At 37.4% G+C, this 19666-nt stretch overlaps 1 protein-coding gene across 3 annotated transcripts in view; it reads left to right on the plus strand.

Annotated features, from left to right (window-relative positions):
- Window positions 1-19666, plus strand: part of CD109 (CD109 molecule) — a 67130-nt gene that overhangs the window by 14260 nt on the left and 33204 nt on the right. For all 3 annotated transcript variants that reach the window (XM_068183837.1, XM_068183836.1, XM_068183835.1), the window contains 11 exons: window positions 678-706; window positions 4302-4532; window positions 4675-4800; window positions 11300-11339; window positions 11844-11928; window positions 14202-14298; window positions 15331-15466; window positions 16324-16433; window positions 18159-18398; window positions 18728-18829; window positions 19602-19664. In XM_068183837.1, the coding sequence (XP_068039938.1) occupies window positions 678-706; window positions 4302-4532; window positions 4675-4800; window positions 11300-11339; window positions 11844-11928; window positions 14202-14298; window positions 15331-15466; window positions 16324-16433; window positions 18159-18398; window positions 18728-18829; window positions 19602-19664 (1259 nt within the window). The remainder of the gene's footprint in view (window positions 1-677; window positions 707-4301; window positions 4533-4674; window positions 4801-11299; window positions 11340-11843; window positions 11929-14201; window positions 14299-15330; window positions 15467-16323; window positions 16434-18158; window positions 18399-18727; window positions 18830-19601; window positions 19665-19666) is intronic.

A 19666-nucleotide genomic window follows, 5' to 3' on the forward strand; every position in this document is an offset into this window, starting at 1 on the left:
TAATATGCTTTAATTTTTGGCGAGCCCTGAAGTGATCAGGTCCCTTCCAACTGGAATGTTCTGTTCTATTCTGTTCTGTCCTATTCTATAATTCATGATGTAATTAAGATAAGAGCTGTGACACTAATGGCTTCATGATTTAATGATAACCAGGAGTTTAACAGGATATTTATTTGGATTCTAAAAATATTTGAGGCTACATTATCTAAAATAGATAAAGCAATAAGTTATATTAACCCAAATATATTGATATGTTAGTTACTTTTTCCCATGGTGACATAATTCCGTGAGGTTAATTCTGGGTGCTCCTTTAATTAAGAGTGATAAATCCTGTGCATGGTTTCAAAATTTTTAGTTTTTATCTGGGCTGCTGAATCAATGGAAAATAATAACTTGGGTGGCATAGATGGCTGAATGGATCACAAAAGTGTTTCAGTCTCTCTGAATGTAAAGAAAAATGTTTAAGCAGAGAACATGGACAACAGCCCCCACCAAACAGAGAAGTAATGTTGCTGTGGGTTGGCGTTCATACTTTTGCAGCACTGCAAAAGGTATCTCACATCTTCCATCAACCATCTTAGGGGAGCAGTACTACTATAATGTTGATGTTTTGGTAAGTGTATGGTAGTTAATCTCACAGATTTCTGACAGTGTGATATTTCTTCTCTTTTGTTCAGGTACCTTTGGGACTCTTGTTCTTCCAGTAGTAAGTGTTTTTTTTCTTCCCTTCTTGGTTAGAAAATGTTGACTGCCTGTAACTTACCACCCATTGCTGTTGACGATGTATTTTGCATGTGATCCCAGTTGTTTTCACAGTATCATATGAGTGGATTTACTGACCATTAAATCAAGGTTTTTTCAGATCAAATGTTCTGCAGCTCGTTAGAAGTAATTACAGGACTCGGAAGCCGATTTCCAGCATGAGCACAAACTATCAAAGAACTTGAACTCAAAAATTCGATTTGTGTCTTTTTTTACTGGCTTATTCCTACATCTGTAGGATGTAGGCTAATTACAGCTGAAAAAATCATGTAAAGCAACAATTGAGAAATACCAAAATAAAATATATTTCTATGCAATCTTTGTAAGGGCTTGGAAATGCATATTCAGTTAAAGTACATTAAAAACCCCAAAGGTATATCTTGAATTGTGTGTTGTGTATGAATCCTGAATTTATGATCCTGGATATTCATCTTGAAAACCCAATCTAAAGAATTACGTATTTATATCAGGAAAAAAGTCTTACCAAATTCATCCATAAGTCTGGGTATCCCTTAATCTGGTGGGTTTAAGTTCTGATCTCAAATAAATTGTCTCTGATTAAATAATCTGGAAGTATTTGATAGATGGATAATCAGTGACAACGAGCAGCTCAACATCATGCAGATTACTAGGTTGAAATGCATCTGTATGAACTATACATTAGCAAACGTAGAAAATTCTGTTCATAAAAAAAATTAACAAGTTCCTCAGTATAATCTGGCCACGTCTTAAAATGTTCAAGCACCTAAAACTAGGCAGGGTGTTTTCCTCCCTCTCTCACTGCTATTGGAAGTGATGAAAACTGACTCATTTTTTAACTGCAAGATTTTCTGTTCATTTGTGTAGCCACAGTAGACTTAGGTTTTGTCCGAAGTGTAATTTGCTGGTAGCAGAAGGTGAGTAATGAGTTTCTGGATTCAGCCTCATCTTTTCCAGAGGAAACAGTAGCAGCTTTGTCTGAGGTACTTGTGATGGTGGTTGGTGTAGTCAGAAGTACGTGAGATAGCCTTTTTCTCTCTTGTATTAGGACTGCCAAAATGGGGATAGTAATACCATTCATTTGGGATGTTTTGACTAAGATAAAATATTTTCATAGCAAGTTCCTACTACTTAGTGTTAAAAGCTGCCTTGCTCATATTTGGGTTGAGAAACAACCCTTTAGAGAAGGAGTTGGTGGGGCTGAGGTAGTCACTATTACTGTATCAATTGTGGAAATACTGTATTAGTGCAGTTTGTGGTAGCATAGATGTGTGAAACAGAAGGGGGGTTATCACCTCACCTCAGCTGTCCTAATACACTGCCCTGACAATGCAAACCTCATTGTCTCTGACCTTTACATCAAGAAAGGCAGTTATGTCACCATGTTTTGGGAAGGAAAGATCTTTCAAAATATAACAAGTATAAAAATCTAGGGAGAAACCCATGGTATCTATCATTATTTGTGGTAGGAAAGGGATACAGGAAAATAGATGAAGTCTCTAAATGGTATTTATAGAAGATTTACATTTTCAAAGAAGAAATTGAAGACAATACTTGGAGCAAAATAATGCTGTAAGAGTACAGTTCACTTCAATGATGAAACAAAACAAGGCTATTTCCCTCCATTTTGATTCTGAATGATTATAATGTGTCCTGGACTTCTTGTAGTGAATCCTATCTGCTTTTTAGGGATTACAGTTTCTTTAAGATATAGTAATATTCATAAATGAGTGTTTGAGGTAATAATAAGATAGTACTTGACAGATACAGTAGCTAAGGCTGTTCCTCTTATTTAAGATATTGCAGAATACTTGGCATGGAATTTGGAGAGTGTTGAAATATGTGAATCATATGTTCTTGGCAATGTGTGTACAAAAACCTGCAGCTGGAGAAAATGCAAAATCCTTTTCAGTGTGGAACTTTGCATCTAAAATTTAATTCTATAAATCCAGATTTTAAAGGGGGGATGTCTTCTTCCCATGTCATCATAGGCCTGCTTGTAGGTGAAAAAGAACCTTTTTTGTTTTTCCCACTTGATTTTTTTTTCCTGGCTTGTTTTTAAAACCAGAAAGTCAACAGAGAGGGATGGACTTGTAGCTGATCCCTCTTTATAGGTAAACACACAGAGAAGGAAATGTATTCTCTACAGACATTTGCATCTGCCTCATTAGTCGCCCAGTGACATTTTCCCATGTTTGTGAATCCCTGTTACCTCAGTGTGCACTGTTAAAATGAGCTTTGACAGCAGTACAGCCTTTCTTTATAGCACTTGGTAGGATACTTTTGAAGTGCTGTGCCTGGTGAATTAACAGCTGTAATTTTCATTACACTGCAAGAGGAGTGCTTCATTTCCATATGTTATGCTAAAAAACAAGCCTGTCTTTAGTTGTCTTAACTTCAGAGGTTTTACTCCAGATTTACAGTTTCAACTCCAAACAGAAGCATGTGATTAAGCTTTTCAGCAGGGCTGCTTGTTGGAATGAGCTGTATGCTGGGTTGAAACCCTTCCCCTTCTTCAAAGAGACTTCTTCTGGTGGTACAAGAAGCCAGCATCTGGGCTGGGATGTCCCTGGGGTCAGTGGTTGTCTGTGAAGGCTCTGCTCAAGTAAAATTCCAGTGTGCTGCAGCATCTCTGCTTTAAGCCTTTCAACCCCTGTGACTGGGATTCCTCCCAGCTAACTTTAGGAAATTAAGTGATGCATCTGAATTACGAGCTCTAGATTTTCTCTGTGCACTGGAAAGACACAGAGAGAGAGAGAGAGAAGAAATCTGTGCGTGATTACTCTGACCTTATGTGGTCTAAATTTCCTTGCCAGTGATATCTCTCTCTTCTGCCAGCACTGAAGGAGCCTTCAATGTCTCTTCAAAAAAATGTTAACCATGTAAAATTTATATTCCTTTATTTCTTAATATTTTTTGAAGAATAATTATTTTACTTTCTAAATGAGTCACAGTATGTGCTGTTATTATTAATTATGAAAGTGAAATGAGACAAAATCAGTGAGGTTGCTATTGAAAAGCAGTACCTCACCTTATGAAAAACAAATTCTGTATTTGATTTTTCTACCCTATAGGACATAAAGCTAAAGACTGTAAAAAAACAAGTTCTCCTACTGTCCTGCTCATCTTGCTTACACATATCTTCTTCAGATATTTTATTTTTGGAAAATTTCATAGCAAGAAGTGATGAAGAAAAATAAGAAGCCCATTATATCAAACCAAAGAAATTTCTAAATAATTTTAAAAAGAGAGCACAATCTATGTATGTGTAAGACTGTGAATTGCATATGAATGCATAGATACCTACATTATTGAAAACTTGATTACGACTTAAAATCAGATGGAAATGTGTTGAAAAGCTGCTTCTGATAAGACCTTTTCTGGTAACTGTTGAAATAACACAGTAAAGTCATGAATAAAATTCCCTTTCTCTTTTTGAGAATTTACGTAAGTTGACAAGTTCAGGTATATATTAGTCCTTTATGTCAAATGTTTTTGAAATAATAGTGTCTTCAAGAATGTTTTGGATACCTAACAGAGTGCCACTATTTCTTTTTAAGCTGCCTCTGAACAGTGCTTCTGGGAATTATGATTTACTGGTGGAGGGCCGTGCTGATGGCCGGCACATCTTCTCTAACCGTACCAGCCTGATGTACGTGTCAAAGAGCACCTCTGTGTTCATCCAGACTGATAAATCCACGTATAAACCAGGACAGGATGTGCTCTTCCGGATTGTCACTGTCTATCCTGATCTTAAACCTTACAAAGTGTCTCTGAATATATATATCCGAGTAAGTATCCACAGGAGCACAGTTAGATGTTAGATTGTGTCACCATGTTCCAAATTTCTGACAAATACAGATGGTATTAATTGCTGCATAATCTTGCTAGCAAGGCCACTCAATTTAACATACAGCTTGACTTTTCTCCTAGGATCCTCGGAAGAAATTGATTCAGCAGTGGTTGATGGAGGAGGGTGATTTGGGTGTAGTTTCCAAAAAATTTCAGTTATCAATGAACCCTCCACTAGGAGACTGGTCCATAGAAGTGGAAGTGAACGTGAGTATTAACATTGCCAAATCACAGAGAGATTTATTTCTTCTGCTAGATGTGTATAAAATTGTGTTTACATTGCTGAAACCAGTTATAAACACGGATCATGAGATGAGGAAATCCTCCCCTCATGTGAAATATTGGGCAAGATACTATGCAAAGATAATATGCAAACCTCACAAGATTTTCAATAGTGTATGGTTTTGTAGGGAAGAATACAAATACCCGCATACATACTTTATTCTAAGGTCTGTGTTTTGATTCCAGAATAAAAATGGTATTAAAAAAGTGAGGAGTTGTAATGTTAATATAAAAGAAAAGATCTCACAGAGTAGAGTTTTTTCCTTTTTAAGTGAAATGCCCTTATGTTTATTTTGCAAGCAAATACACAGGAATTTGTTGTACCATGCTCTGCAGCCAGTCAGTATCTCAAGGGTTGAGGAACCAAGACTATTTACAGATCTTTGCCTAGTTCTAGGCGTGTTTCAGCAGCTCACAGTGAATGATGAGTTACTAAGGAAAAAATAACTTCGTAAAATAGAAAGGATGACTAGTAATACAGGACTATTGCAAAACAAAACTGGAAGAGTCTGTGTTGCATGTTGCTATTGGTAGTAGTTCTCTCAGGCCAATGCTTCAAGCTGTTACAGTCCTCATACACCATGGAGCATGTTTCAAAAATAGCTGGAGGTTTAGCTGTTCAAAACTCTGTGTGTCAGGGTTATTCAGCCTGCTTTTTAATACCTATAATTTAGGAATTGCATTTCCTATTTGGCTTGCGGTGGCAGTTCAGAGACTTTTAGCAAGTATAAACAAGACTGCTTAATGTTAAATAATGGGGGAGATGATGGGTAAAAAGGAGAAAAACTCATGTGATCATGTATTATTTGGGAGTAACATTTACCAGTACCAGTTATATGTCTGATAGACTTCAATAGGCTTAGGCATGTGAGGGTGGTGCTCAAGTGAGTGTCAGGACTGGATTTTTCAAACACTTTGTCATGTGGGTGTGGAGTTGTTGCAGTTGTCTGTGATGGGAAAAATGTATGAAGTTGTTCCTGTGCTCCTCCCTGTGCTCTGCCACTCCTTCCCATCCCCTGCCTGCTGTTCTGTGCCCTCAGTCACACTGAAGCAGCTGTAGTCAGGCTGAGATCTAAAGTGCAGTGGGAAAGTGACCCAAACTGAAAAGCATCTGTGTGTTTTTCTTGCTCCAGACCAGTTCACTGATCCAGCTGAGAAGCCATCCCCACTCACAGCTACTGTAGGTGCTTTCCAGCAGTTGGGGAAGTGTGGCTTAGACATGGAAACAAAGGCTGGTGGCAGTGGTGGGCTCCTTCAACAGCTCACATGCCAAGTGAAAAAGTGTTTATGAAATGTTGCTTGGGCTTTCTGCAAAGGCTTGAGTAATGCTGAAATTAGGAGATAATTGATGAAGGAGTTGTGGCAGCTGAGGCAGGATCTGAAGGAGTGCCACTCCCTCCTGAAATAAAACCAAAGAGAAAAAAAATGGTAAAGTTTAAAGAAAAATGCCTTACAAATTCCTCTGGGCTAATGAAACAGCTGTGAGACAAGTGATGTGAAACCTTAGTAGAGTGTAGTTGATGGTATTCTAAATTTTAGCCGTGCTACAGAAGGTTAATGATCTTGGAAAATATATGTCAGAGTGAGAATGCCTCTCAAGTCATGAGTAACAAGGAGAAAGTAAATAGAGAATGTTTTGTTCCTGTCTATTTCAACATACAGCTAAAGGGCATCAGGTAAAGGAGGTAAAGAGTGATTTCAAAATGACTGAAACATCATAACTGAACTGCAGACCACAGCACTGGCAGTATTGTGAATACTGAAAATTTAGATGGGATCAAATGGGTCTGGACAAATTCTCAGTACATTCCGTTGAGAACCAATAGTTAAAAAAACCTTAGGTGTGAGCTCAAGACACAGTGTCACTCCTTGCTGACTGGTTGATGCAGTTCCCTGGGTGTTCTCTATTATTTCATGATTGCCTTTTTGGAAGATGCATTCTGACAACACAAATTGCTGGAGTAGCTGAATACAAAAGTACCAAACTTGTGTTAAAAGGAGATCAAGATAAATGGGTCCTTTTGGCATTTAAACTCTTTGAATTGAAAATTAAAATAGAAGAGAAAAAGAAGTGTATATTATACTTAAAAAAAAAGAAGTGTTAGACCTTGGTGTCCAGAAAAAAAAAGTGACTCTTACAGTGCTTATCCTTTGGGAATAGAACAGCAGCCCCAAGTCCCACACAGAAATACTTATGTTTACTTTCAGGCCCTTTTTTGTTTACACCTGCTCCGCTTTAATTTTCAAATTCCATGTTGAATGTAATGACAAAGCAATATGCATTATTTCTACAGCATGTGCCTACACAGCATCTTCATTGTATCAGGCTGTCATATGCAAGATACAATAAGTGACTATTGCAATATTCACACTTTTAGATTATGTCTGCCTAGTGTGTTTTCTCACAGACTTAATTTTCTGAAAGTGTGTCAACCAGTGGATTATTGAAACCTGCAAAACACCTTGTAGAATAAAGGAAAAGAACTTTTCTAATGGGAAACTATTCTCTGGGTTGCAAGGGAGTTTATGCTGTGAAATACAAGGTCATATGTGGTGGGGTTCTGTTTGAACATTGAGTTGTGTAGGGGTCTCTGTGTTGGTGATACAGTGGAGATTTAGTGGGTGTTCAGTGAAAGCTAGTGAGTGACTGGATCACTCCTAGTGGATATTCCTAGCTATTAGCTGGATATTACTCTCTGGAACAGTTCTGTAATTCCTTGAACAGTTCTGCTGTTCAAGGAAGGTGTAGGTTTTATTGTGTCATATATAAAGTTGCATAGATTCACCAGTCTCGTCCTGGTAAGAGAGGTATGTCACTGAGAACTTAGATTTACTGCTAAGCATATACTGCTTAGTATATGACTGGGATTTTTAATAGATAAGTCTTCCTGTCCTTAACTAGTACTGCCAGCTCTGGCTCTGCATGGCATGCAGCCAGCTTATGGATCTGTTGAGACTTTAGGAACATCTTCATACGGCAATCCCAGACTCTGCATGTCTTAGCTATCCTGATGCCATGACCTGGGCTTTCTAGTTAAATAGCCAGCCTTTCTTTCTCAGTTTCACTCTTGTCTTTTAAAGATTTGTTAAGTGATTAAATAACGTTTCCTTTCTCAAGATTACAGATCAGTTTCCAAGTGTACTGAGTCTTGATTTTTGGAAGTGCTTCCTCTGAATCGTGTTTTAAATCAGGTTTTGGCTGCTTACTGCTGTTAAACATCCTGTAGTATTTTTAATAAAAGTTCAGGTGTTAGTACAGCTGTTCCAGGAAAACTCAAGACAGAGTAATTACAGTCTGGTTTCCAAGTCTCTACCTTGTGTTTTAGTTGGATATCTTATATTTCCTGTTGCTGAAAGACTTCTAGTTGCTGAGTTTTTGTAGCATGCACCTCCAACCAGAAGTTGTTTCTAGTTAAACAGCTTTTTGTAATATAATTTATGGAAGTTGTTATGTATAAATTTGTGATCAAATATTGAAGAGTAGTAATGTTTCAGGTGCAACAAGGGCTTTCCAAAATATTTTAAAGAGTATTACACGTTTTTTAAAGCTTCAGCTGTTAAGCAAACTTTCAGAATCAACTGGGAATGATTATATACTTTACATGTTGAATTTTTTAGCTTTTGAGGTTTAATATGTGTTGCAGTGTATCCACAGCGAATTCTGTTATGTTTTGTGCTAGGTCAGTTATAGATTTCACATTTGATGTGTTAAGTTTAATGTTGTATATATAATTGCTTAAAAACTGTCTCACACTTCTTCAGAATTAGACTGTACATAAAGCCTTCGGCATTGCCTGAGTATTTAGTAGTTTGCAAATGTGCACAGATATTCAACTGTCTGCTAGTGTAAATAGTGGTGACACTGGTGGGACTCTGACTAGTTTCTGGAGACTGCGCTATTGAATTTGAACAGAATTTCATTTTGGGGTTTGTTTCTTGTATGTGAAAACAAAGCATGGAAGTGATCATGAAGTGCTTCTGTTAGTTCTGTCTAGACAAAAACCTGTTTTATTCAGTTGCACAGCCAAGACAGAAGAGTGCTTCTGACAGGGCCTGTGAGACAATGAGGTAGCCCCAGGAATGCAGCTGGTGCCAGCACTCTGCTTTTCCAGGGCAAAGCCCTGGACCACACCCAGGGTCTTTCCCCGTGCTCTACACTAATGCTTGTCAATGTCAGAAACAAATAAGAAAATTGACCCGATCAGATTAATTTCAGGGACTTTCAGTTGCCAAAGAAGAAAAACAACCTCACTTTCATTGGCTCAGACCCAATGAATTAAAACAGGACAGTTCATCACAGCAGAGCAGAATCTAGACTGCAGTTATTAGGGATTCTTGGATGTCAGGATACACAGCATCTAAGGCTTCCCTGCTGAAAGGCTCATCCTCATCATCCCAGAACACTTCTGTGGATCTCTTTTTGGTACTGTTTTCGTACTCTGGGTGATTGGCACAGACTGCAGTAGGTGTTCTGCAGTTTAAGAAATGCTGATTTAGGGCAAAATGTTGTTAGTTGGGAAGGGTGAGTGTAGTTAAGAAGTAGGAGAAGGCATGGAAGACAAAACCTGTACTAGAATGAAGCAGCTCTAGGAAAAAAAAAATGGAATAGGCATGGTGTTGTTTTCCTATCTTAAAGGAAAAAAGAAAACCCCTAAAAATCTCTCTTGGGTTGTGCATATATAACTAACTGACTAACTGCTTGTCTCAAAGCTACTATTCCTGGAAACTGGTTTAGCAACTTCCACTTCAGTGTATTTGAACAATATTTGCCAGAGAGACAGCCTTGCCCTAATGAACTAAAATGATTGAGTGGTTGAAGTGCTGTTACTTGTCCTACTTCAGACCAGCTTGGCTAAAAAATGTGTTAGTGGAAAATCTGGCTTGGTATTCACATCATCAACATGACCAGGTAGGGTCTTTGCCTTTCCCTGAACTATGAAGCATGGCTTGATTTGTGTCACAGAGCTTGTCATTTTAGAGAAGATGCAGCCAGGAGTACTAGTCTCACTGTAAGCTCTGTTTTCTACTACTTACAGTTATCTTGGTTTCTAACTGTACTTAAAAAAAATTTTATTTTTACTTCTGAGATGATGGGAAACAATATTTTATATTCAAGGGAGATGCTTTTTAACCGTGCTGTCTGGGGTAACATTTTGTTCAGGGTTTGCTTTATGGCAAGGGTCACATATATACTTAGCATTGGAAATAAAAGCTGTTCAGAGAACAAGGTGTGAGATGAATTCACTGCAGGATATGTCCCTAAAATACGTGTTCCTAAGACTACCTGATAGTAATCTGATTGTGGACTGATTTATGCATGTCACTGCTGTAGCATTTTGTGTTGCAAATATTAAGAGTTGCACAAATGTTGTGAAAATAGCTGATTCTGCATGTATATTTTCAAACCTAGGAATATAGATATGGCAGTTATTTTGGTGATTAGCGACTTAATCATCAAATCAACAGCAATATGATTTTTACTTTGATAGGAGTATTTCAGTAGGAGATGTGTAAATACAGATATGTAAAGGGCTTGGTCTCAGATGCTGAACTAGCAAAGTTGTTGATCAGGTAACAAAAGTTTATAATTGTTTCCAGTTTAGTTTCTAGTCCTAGGGTTTTTACCATAGGAGTTCTCAGTTTATCCTCTCTTGCTACAGTCATTCCTGTCTTATACATCTGGATGCCACCTGACAATTGGTTATCCATATTCATTCTTCTTTTCCCTCCTGTAGGAAATGAGTGAAAAATTTAGAAAAATAGGAAAATAGAAGAGAACACAAGTAACAGCACATTATGTGGTTCCTTGATTTCTTGCCTTGATTTTAAGTAACAAATAGCGGAGACAAGAAGATACAACAAAAGGGTATCTCTGCTGAAATAAGTATGGCTGTAGACTGTAACAAAACTGCAGCCACCTTTTGAGTAAATGTAGAATCATAAGATTATACAAGGTTTAGAAATAGTCTCATCCACAGGTAGACTCTGTAGGAGCTTCTTGTTTGTACAAGTTAATTTAAGATGAGCTAGCAAAGATGGTGCTGGTATGTCAGTCATGTTTTATCATGATGACTGTGACTACTTACGCTAGGTAGTTTTATGCTAGCTAGCTCAGGTATTCAATCTTTTTAGTACAGAAACCAGGTATATGTAGATGTCTGCAGACTGGAAGCTGCACAAGCTGTTCATGATAAATACTTACATGTGTCTGCTTCACATGAACTTCTGTGTCCTTCTGTTTTGTAAATATATATTACTGGTCTCTACAGGAGCTGATAGTGAATGAGCCATGATTTAAAATCACACCATGTCAGAAATTGTAGTTTAACTTGAATATGGGTGGGATTTGGCCAAGAAGGTATGTTAAATTTACTAAGCTAACCACAGTTATATGTATTTTCTCATATGATTTTTTTTTCTATAGGGTCAAGTTCATTATCAAAGATTTAAAGTGATGGAATATGGTAAGTGTTATTTAGAAGTGACCAAAATCAGTAGTGATTCTCCATTAATTTATACTGGCTTCCCTTGTCTGGCATGAACATTTTAAATACTCACAGAAAGTTTAATTTCCAAATCTTTGGCTTCTCTGAGACTTCTCTGAGACTGACAAAAAGTACCATCTTATCAGTTGCCCTGTTTATCTTTGCTAGTTTTAATGATCCCAAAATATCTGTAGAGTATCTGGTTGTGAATTTTGCTGATGAATTCTGTAAAGGCTGAATAAGCTATACCTTTTATATTTCAGACTTAGAAGCTTATATGCTGGCTGTTTTTATGATACTTTTTTTTTCCTTTCAACAAAATGTTGTAGTCTGGCAATTGGGTTAAAAATACATCTTACTGTTTATTAGGAAACTTAGGAAACTAGTAGTCTTCATCACATTGCATGTTCTACTCTTGTTACTTCAAAAAAGGAATATTCCTTCTGTAAATTTAATGCTTCTTGTAATTTTTCTTTTTTTTAGTTTTACCAAAATTTGATGTTATGATAACAACACCCTTATACTACTCTTTGAGAGACGAAGATGTAACTGGTGTTGTCTCTGCAAAGTAAGTAAATCACCGATACTGTTGTCACCCTCACTCTTAAGAAACTTATTGTGGGTCTCTAAGTGTCCAAGTAAAAATTAAAATGCTAATAAAGCCCCATCTGTTCAAAATTAGTTGGCTAGTATCTGTTTCTAGTTACTGGATTTTGTTGTAACAAGATTCAGTAGATTTTCAGACTTCCAGTAAGTTCTTTTGGTCTGGTAAACATAGTTCTAGACTATAGCTGTACATTTTCATCTACCTTATTTGAAAATTTCTTAAGTTTCTTGCTTGTAATATGTACTTTGATGCTTTTTTTGGTTCTTATAGTTCTTTTATGGTACTCTCCAAGTTACCATGTTAAGCTCTGTAGGTACAGTAACTATATTTTATTAGACAACTTGGAAGATTAGGCAAACTTCTATGAATATCCTTCTTGTTCCAATAAATCAGCATTGCAGATTTCAAGCATAGGTTTCTTGTATCAAAATACCTATAGCCCTAAATGGGTAAAGAATTAAAAGCTCTTGAAAAATTCAGAAGAGGCTTCAGTGTAGACTCCTGTGTAAATTATATTTTATTTTTCAGCTGAGCAAATATCTAGACAAAAAATTACTCCGCATTAATCTCAGAAATTAATTTTATTTTTGAAGATGAGAGCCAGATAAAGCTACCTGGTAGATCCATCCAAGAAGACTGAAATAAAGGGTCTTTTGTGGATTATCTAATGCCTTAAAATACATACCTTCTAAAGAAGCACTCAGTTTACAAGTCAAATGCAGAAATCATTGTTTACCAGGCTATTTAAATTAAATGTTTGGACTTTGAGGAAACACTTCATTCTGTAGAGTCCATGTAACCTGATAATATAAACTATCAATGCCAGGTTGGATGGGGCCCTGAGCAACCTGATCTAGTGGGTGGCATCCTTGTACATGGCAAAGGGGTTAGAACCATAATGACCCTTAAGATCCCTTCCATCTCAAATCATTCTGTGATTATATGAATCTCCTAAGGGGCAATTAAAAAAAAGTTTTCCTTGCTTTTTTTCCCCCATTCTACTTTGCTTTTGGAATCCATTATATGCCAGCTAATATTTAGTTTCTTAAGCTCTTTTGGTCTTCCCCAGGATACTTGACTCTTTCATTTGGTGTACTCATAAGGTGTTTGAAAGTGTACCTGTTTGCTGCAATAAATGCATATGTGGACACCAGTGAACCATCTGAGGTTGAATCCCAGCAGTGACAAAGTTTTACTGATACATTGTAATTGTTTGTAGAGAATTGCTTCATTTCTGACTACTGTTTTTATACACAAAATGCCTCTTTATACAACTTGTAGATGGCATAAAGCCCATTTTCTTTTCTGGAGTATTATTAGATCAAGTTAAATACAGGGATGCTGCCCAATGGCAGTATAATTTCAAGGTTAATGGCAGCTTATTATTGCAAATAGGTCTGCTTAGACTGAGTTTAAATGCCAGACAGTGTTATCGGAGTTGTTCCTGTAACTATGCTGTTTGATTTTTCTTTCTGTCTGCTTTTCAGCTTGATATTACTTAAGTGGCTGCATAATGATTTAAAATACTTTAAAGTTACCACACCTACATGTATTACTGCTGAGGGCTAGAATGATTTTAGGTGTCCTTTCTGTCCCCATGTTGTTCCTTCCCTCCTTCGCTTCTCTGTATAACTTGGAAAACATTTATACAAAATTTTATTTTATTGCTGCTTAGTGACTGCAGGTTGCTACTGTCATGCTAAGAAGGGAATATGTTACAGTTTTCAGATTTGCCATAGCTGGACATTGTTTGCAATGATTACTTGAGACTGTGATTACTAAATAAGTAATAATAATTATTACTAAATATCTGGAGATATCTCATTTTGTGTTAGCAGTATTTGGTAAGCACTTCCCTCATCCCATTTTAACTCTCCTGCATATTAGTTATGATGCTACATCTGTATTCTGTTCAATAACTTGCTTTCAGCTTTTAGCTTAGTATAGTTAACTTTTGTACATCATACAGCCCATAATAATTTTAATAGGCTTATAGAGCTTGTTTAGTGGAAAGAGCAGCACTGTGTATCTTCTCCAGGTTTTGGGCTTCCAGCTTTAAGTGTTGCTGAACTGGTGTCGGTATGGTGAACTCCATGTTTCAAAGTAGAAATGTGTTCTACCCATGTCTGAGGCCAGAGAATAATATTTTAGCAGGATCTTTTGCCTTGAGAGCTCTTCAGGAGCCCAGGTCCTGGAAGGTGGTGTGTTGTTTGACTTTACCTGATGTGTTTCAGGTACACATATGGAAAGCCAGTAAAGGGAACTGTAACCATCACTTGCCTTTCTGTTTCTTACTGGGCAAACAAGAGAAATATAACAACCACAATGGAGGTGAGTCATCTCTTAGTAGTTTCTTTAAGTCTCTGTCCTGTTGTTGGTTAAATGATGCTTGGAATCATTCCTGAATGCCTAGTTAGCTGGAGAGTGTTAAACTCTCTTTTTTCCAGCCTAAAGCATCTAAATTCAGACTGCTTGTTGGGAATCATACTTGGCACCTGAGCTTCATTTACTTGTGCCTGAGGTTATTTTGGAGTGTACCAACTGACCCAGGTAGAAAAATTTTCCAGAAGCTGAATAGGTGCTGGGGGACCTGTGCTCAGGAATGCTCCCTGACTCTATGTCTGTCCTGGCACACTGAGCTCTGTGTCACAAGGCTGGAGGAGAACACTCCAGTTGTCTGGGTGGAGCTCTAGCATGGTAGAAACCAAAGCATTTTGCCTATTAATTGCCAGCAATTACATTTGAGTCTACTGCACTAATTGTAACCTGAAGCATGAAATTTAAAAAGACACACAATTTCAATCTGAAGGCTCAAAAGAGGTGATAGATTCTTTGCACTCTCTTTGCAAAATCAGACATTTTACTTTTGAGATGTAGACTGTTAAAAAAGGTTAAATTTTTGCTACATGAAGTGACTCTAATTTTCTGTTTGCTGACTTCAGCCACTGTCTGACTTCAGTGCCTTCAGCAGCACTTGGGCTACAGAAACTCTGAGCTCAGATACTGAATAGGGTATACGCCTCTCCTCAGGCAGGAACTTGTTAGTTTTATTTTCCTGTAAAGCTTAGGTACCACTGTGCTAGCCATGGAGAAGTGGATAATTCTAAAAATTAGGAAAAAAAAAGTAACTTTTCCCCTAAAGCATTGTTTCCTCTAAAAAAAGCACTGAACTTCTACTGGATTGAGTAAAAATGGTTGCTGATGGCAAAAAAATAAAGGGTCAGCATTCATAATTTTCTGGTGTTCACACTCCAAAACTTGTATGTGAAGAGAGCTGGTGGACTTAACTAGAAATAAGCTGCACTAGACAGGAAGGTGTCCTTGGCTTTTCTGGCTCAACAGTTATTTTTTCCTACATTGCAGATAAATGGATCTGTGAATGTAACCTGTAACAAGCTGATGTTGCAAAACTTGAATGCTGAGCAGTTGTGGCACCAAGGTGACAGCGATTACATCGAGCCGATAGAAATGATCGCGGTGGTGACTGAGTCACTCACAGGTATGTGGCTGTGGGAGCTCTTCTGACAGAAATCCAGAGTGCCTTACTGCTCTATGGAAGAGGTTGGAGCTCTGGAAAAGTGTCGTGCACTGGTGTCAGCACACACCATCCATGCTCAGATATATTATCTGAATGTTGCTTGCCTAGAAATTTAATAGTGTAACCAGCTGTTAACTCAGCAGAATAGAGTTCTCTGCTAAATGATGTATTAAATAACTGCGAAACAGATTCTGATAGGAGATTGAAGTCAGTGACTGATCATTTCTGATGAGAAGAGCAGGCATAAAGAATTGCTACCATTAGCCTGAATTTTACAAACTTAACTTTAATCATAATCTTACCTGACGTTGTGTATTTGTAAGCCACATTAGTAGAAAGAGTTCCCTGGTCCTAGGTTGTACGTAGTCTAGCCTCTTCTAGATGGACTGATTTACAAACTGAGGGTTTTTTTGTGAGTTCATGTTCCACTGCACCTTGCACATTAGAAAAAAAATCATGCGTACAAATTTTCTGCCTGTCCCAGAATCTAGGTTTCATTACAGACTTTCTGTAGAAACCCTGGCAAGGTGAAGCTGGCTGATTTGGGATTTAGTAAGTTTCTTCTTTGTGTCATTCTGACATAGTCTGTGTGAGTGGAGCCCTGTGTGGTATATCTTACATTGCATTGTGGCAAGCAGTGCCAGTACATGTATCACCTTTTTACTGTTGCTCAGCTAGAAGGATGAAGAATGATAGGAATGAAAATGGTGAAAAAGATGATAGAATTATTTCAAAGTCATAGGCAGTAAACTGTATTGCTGCTAAAGTAATATATGTGTTAAATGCATGTTGTCTAAACACATACAATTATTCAACAGGAATCTCCCAAAATTCAAGTACCATCATATTTCCAAAGCAAAGTGACTATTTTATTGAATTTCTGGACTACACTAGAGTTATAAAGCCTTCTCTGAACTTCATAGCTACTGTAAGTTCTTTTGTTTGATTTTCATCTGTGGATAAAGAAATGTGTCTTCTCCTCTGTGCTTAGATAGCAAAGTTTGCCTTGGATTTTTAAGTGTAATTTACAGAATTGTTTTCAAATTCTCTCTTTTTTTCACAATACATATCAGCAAATACTAAACTTGGAGGCATTTGCTCTAGAAAAGGGCAAAGTGGCAGGGAATGCTGTAGTCTTGGCAGGATATATTTCTGTATATTTTGTCAGCTTTCTTATGGAAGAGAAATCTTCCCTAGCTGTTTTTTGTGACTGTGCTTTGAAACACCACATCAGTTATTAAGTTTCAAGCCTCTGTATGGTATTTGTATATCTAACTCTCTTTCTCTCTCTATATATATATACACATGCACACAAATATATACTTTATATAGTGAATTTCTGTATTTAAACAGCTTTTACATAATTCAGTTAAAACTCATCAAACCATATTGCTTTCAAGTGAAAGTGTTGCTTCTCCCTTCTGTCCCGTCTTTTTCATGCCAGCTGCAGTCCACTCATATAAATATTTTATGTTCTTCATTCTGTCCCTCATCTGTATTCAGTATTTCTACATTTTGCAGAGGTTGCATATTGTATCACTGCATTTTGCTTGAAATGGGGAGTCAATTTTACAATTCTTGAGCCTTTACTATATAGAAAGGTGACCTAAATAGCAGTGATTTAGGCTGAATATACTCTTCCAGAGTGGATTGGCTCAAGATGTAGCTTTATGCTATCCTGATCATTTGGGCTTTTGGTTTTTGTGCTTTTCAATTTCTTTGCTAGCATCCCAGTTTGAATCCACCTGTTTTTTAGTCCTCTTCCAAAGATTAACTGAGTGAGAGATAGCTGAAGCATCTGGCAATTCTTGCAGCTGGCAGACAGGAAGGTGTCAGTTGTGCTGCCAGAGAAGTGTGAATGAACAGCTGCTGCTGTTACTACAAAGTGGAGATCTTACCTGAAGAGCATATACTTTTCAGAGAGAGAACAGGGAAATAGTGGCTGAGGAGGAGTGGTAATGCAGTGACATCTATGGGCTGAAAAAGGAAACAGTTCAGTGCTTTTAAAGATAAAAGTTGATTTTTTGTAGTGTATAATGCAGAATAAGAAGGATTTTACTGGATGAAAATCTGCTTGAATGTGGGCATGAAGGTTATAAGTTGTAGTGCTGATTGATACATGATGGAGTGAAGAAGTTGCACACTCAATTTTGGGCCTGGTTTTAGTCTTCAACTCATTTGATGAGTTCATAAAAACATCCAACTCAGCACCATCTTTGCTCATCTGACTCATTTTCCCATATTTTGTAAGTGTTAGGTTGCCCTTTCTTGTGATGGTGAAATGCAAGTGATAAAATTAAGTATTCAGACTGTAGGCAGGATATGTATAATTTACTCGAGACACAAACATTTTCAACTAGAAAAGTAATTGGGAGAGCTGAAATGCAACATGTGTCCTTTCAGTTCCATCTATGTTGCTTTTACTCTTTTTTTTATTCCCTGGAGTTATGAATAATTTTGTTCTTGTCTGACTTGCCTACTTGCAGTGCTTACTAAGGAACAGAAATAAAGCTATTGATGTGTGAGAAATATGAGAATGCATTATTTTTTTATGCGATGTGAGTGCAAAAACATTGTTACATGCTATGTGTTGTGCATTTTAGCTTTACCCTGTTTAATGGGTTTGATAAGTGTTTGCTTTCTTTTTGTTTAGCTAAAGGTGTCGCGTTCTGATAGCAACCAGCTGACAGCTGAAGAAAGGCAGAATCTTGTAACAATTACTGCACAGGAGTCAGACCTGCTTTTCCATCACTCTTCACTTTCTCACCTGGAAAATGAGGCAACAGAGGAGAGAAATCTGACAGTCCATATCCTGAACTACACAGTTCCAGAAAATGGAGTAATTGATGTTGAGTTTCCAATCCTGTCTGATACCAAAACTCTGAGAGTTCAGGTACTGCTTTGTAACAGGTTGCTTTGGAGTGTTGACACACTAAATTGCCTGGGCTGGGATCAGTGATATGCTGTCCTGCTCTCTGCAACAGCTGACATGTCACCTATTGTTATTTTTGGTACTTCATGTTACAGCTGGAAAGAAAATGAGAGATCCTGTCAAATGGGATTTAATAATTGCACCATGATATCAAAGGAAAAAAACCCAGATACCCAAAGCATAAAGTGGACTTTTGCTAAGGCTGCCATGCTCTTGTAAGCTGTACCACATACATGAACACCACAGATTTTGCTGTTTTGTTAAGAGTTTTCTTTTGCACTGTCTTGCAGGCAGAGTTCCTCAGCAGTAAGACTGACATAGGTGTGTATGATGTGTTCAGCTCTCCCAGTCAGACTTATCTCCAGGTTAAAACAAAGAGCCAGGATATAAAGGTATAGTCTGGGACAAAACTTGTGTCAATTAAAGCCTGGTTACGTACGGTTTTTCCATACTAATCCATATGAATCATGTGATTTATTAAAGAAATATGGATATTGATCTAGTACCGATATCCAACTGTGACGGACAAAAACTCTCTAACAGTTTAAAGTTAGAAAGTGTATGTTTATTGCGACGCCGGGCAGCGTGCAGGATAGCTCCCAAATACACACTGCACCTTTCAGATGATTACAGAGTCCTTCTATCCATACAAGTATTGAATACCCAAAATTCAAATGCATAGTCATAATTTTGGTACATCCCATTCCTGGCTTTGTATGCTAATCTTTTCAAAAGCCGTTGAGCATGCGTAGTTTTTTCCTTGAAATGGGTTGGTGGTCCCTTTCATGGGGAGGGGTCTCAAAATGAGGAAGTAAATGAAGTCTTCCTCATTCTGACCTTTTTACCTTTTCAATGCAAATATGACAAATGAACCTTGGTAGAACTCCCATTCCCTGTTTTCAATTGGTTTCAGAACAGAGGAGGCCCACAATTGTCTTATGTTCCTAAAAGCTGTTTGTCAGTTTCTATATTCTTCATTATAAACCCAGCTAACTAAACATTGTGTTGACAAGCAATTATTAGTTAACTACTAACTCTTAACTTCATCAAGGCCTACTTATTTACTTTAATTAACTCTAGTAAGGCTTATCTCTAACTAAAATCTTAGCTCCTCTAAAATCTCTAAATCCGTTAAAGTTTATGTTTCACATGTGCTTTTCCTAGGCTGGGAAGCCTTTTGAGCTGAGCATTGCAAGCAACAAGGCATTGAGAGAGTATCACTATCTGGT

Source organism: Anomalospiza imberbis, chromosome 3, assembly GCF_031753505.1.
Source record: "Anomalospiza imberbis isolate Cuckoo-Finch-1a 21T00152 chromosome 3, ASM3175350v1, whole genome shotgun sequence".
In the NCBI taxonomy this organism is placed as follows: Eukaryota; Metazoa; Chordata; class Aves; order Passeriformes; family Viduidae; genus Anomalospiza; species Anomalospiza imberbis.